This window comes from Morus notabilis, unplaced genomic scaffold, assembly GCF_000414095.1.
Source record: "Morus notabilis unplaced genomic scaffold, ASM41409v2 Scaffold1499, whole genome shotgun sequence".
Taxonomy (NCBI): Eukaryota; Viridiplantae; Streptophyta; class Magnoliopsida; order Rosales; family Moraceae; genus Morus; species Morus notabilis.
Window position 1 is genome coordinate 177,413 of NW_010360653.1, and position 2,171 is coordinate 179,583.

A 2,171-nucleotide genomic window follows, 5' to 3' on the forward strand; every position below is an offset into this window, starting at 1 on the left:
TAATTACAATATCATATTATACGATAAAATAATAATATTAGAGTTATTAATATAATTATAATATTATTTGTTATAATATTATTATTATATTATATTATATTATGAGTCTGAATTTTAGATTGAGAAGATTGTCAATTTTAAATATTATTATGGGTATTATGAAAATTTCATTAATTATACTATCTAGCACACTTTAAAAACTAAAGTTGTCTTTAGACTACTTCTGATTTTGACTGTAGATTTTTAAAAAAATTATTCAAAAAACACTTTTGAGTAGATTTACCAAACACTAAAATCAACATCTGCTACAAACAGAAGCTGATTTTGGGATGGAAAAGCAATACCAAACTAAGCCAATAACTAGTTACTTGCTTATTCAATGGCCTTTCCATAATCACAATTCTGTTTTGATTTAGGATTATCTGAATTGACAAATAGAGCAATTAGAACTTTGGAGCTTAGGTTCTTGGATTTTACATTCTAATTTTTTCTCTGGTTATTATCGTACTGAAAATGAAAATTGATAGACTTCTTTTACACGATTTGTACTGCTGCCAACTCAACCCATTTTAAAGTTAATTTGCCTCGTAATAAGTGCTCTTCACACCCTTCTGTCTTCGCTGACCCTATAGGGCCATTTCTATAAAAGTACTTTATGAAAAATTAATACTGTAAAACTAGGAATTTTCCTCCCAAAATTATTGAAATTAAAAAAATAAAAGAGATCAATAATATAGCTTCTTGAAAATGAGAATTACAAACTAAAAAGGTTAGGTAAAAGGATTTCAGAGTGGGATTTTTTCATTTTGGCAACTAGCTAGTGCTCTTATTGCCCACAGCTCTTAAAAGTATGAGCAATTGAAGGAAAAAATAGGACACACCTCCAATGGTGGCGTACTCTAATTTTCCAGTCCCTTCGACGTCTGGAAAATCACCATCTACGCCTCGATTGAATCCTCCAGCCAACCATCCCAAGTTCTTGTACCCTGCTTCGTACAACTTTGATGCTGCCATCACCGACCTGCCATCAGTGGATCAAGTGCAATGCACGTGACTTTTTCCGTCCGAATTTTAACGGACGTTAAGAATTGGACTAACATTGCAACACAAAATATAACATTCTTTTTCTTCAAAATAAAATCAGGGACATTTTTGCCTTTAAAATTAGATTGGGGGTTCAAATTGTTACATACTTAAAAGTTCAGGACCTGCAATACTATTGACCCTATCTTTTTTTCTTTTTTTTTTTTCCCTGCTGAAAATTCATCGTGGCATTATCCATAACGAGCGTGTATGGCTTACCTGAGTCCTTCACCACAAGCCACAAGTAACTTGGCACTCTTATCAGGAACAGCTTCCTCAACTTGCCTAAGAAAATCAGGATTCAACGTCGTAAAACTCTGGCCTGTCCACAACCCAACGTAGCCGAAATGCACCCACTTCTTGAGGAGAGTAAGCAGAGAGTTGTCCCTGTCCGCCACAAAGAGAGGCGCGTAGAGCGACCCCCTAACGTGCGCCTTCTCTCTCTCCCACGCCGGCCTTATGTCCAACACCACGAACCCCTCGTCAGTAATGGCGGCCGCTGCGTCGCTGGGTCGTATAGGCCTGACGGTGCCGGACTGTATGAGCTGCCGGCCATTGGTTGACGATGCATAGACTCGTCCGGTTAATATTGATGATCTAGATTTGGTACTACTACTAGTAGTACTACTGATTGTAAAGGAAGGCTTTGGTAATTGCCACGACGTCACAATATGCGGTGAACAATTAGTAGATGTGTTATTGAAGAGATGATTTATCAACTGGATTGCCATCTCTCTCTTTCTTTTCTTCTCTTATCCTTCACAGATTCTTTTTATTTTCGTTTTTTGTTTTTGTTTTTTCCTCTCACTAGCAGGCCGATATTTTATTAAGAGGAGAAAGAAAGAGTGGACATTCTTCACTAAATATACATATAATAAATTAATAATATATAAAATATAGGCAACAAGTCGTATGTGGGACCAGGAAAAGGAAAACGACAGCGAGTGAAACAAGAACTGTAGAAGAAGATGCTTTTCTAATCTTCTAGGGAATTTGCACGGGAAAATCGAAAAAACAACATACTGTAATACTTTTTTTCCCCCCCTCGCTCAAGGCATACTGTAATACTTGTTTGCATTAATAAAGGC

The 2,171-nt window shown here is 36.2% G+C and overlaps 1 protein-coding gene across 3 annotated transcripts in view; it reads right to left on the reverse strand.

The window, feature by feature from the left end:
• The window catches only part of LOC21411104 (rhodanese-like domain-containing protein 10), a 17,423-nt gene extending 15,495 nt beyond the window's left edge, over positions 1-1,928 (reverse strand). For 2 of the 3 annotated variants that reach the window (XM_024164835.1, XM_024164836.1), the window contains exons 1-2: positions 1,303-1,928; positions 882-1,021 (exon numbers count right to left, since the gene is read on the reverse strand). In XM_024164835.1, the coding sequence (XP_024020603.1) occupies positions 882-1,021; positions 1,303-1,814 (652 nt within the window). In that variant the 5' untranslated portion in view covers positions 1,815-1,928. Of the gene's footprint in view, positions 1-462; positions 627-881; positions 1,022-1,302 lie in introns of those variants that run through there. The other variant, XM_024164834.1, reaches the window with a different exon arrangement.
• Between the last annotated feature and the right edge of the window lie 243 nt (positions 1,929-2,171).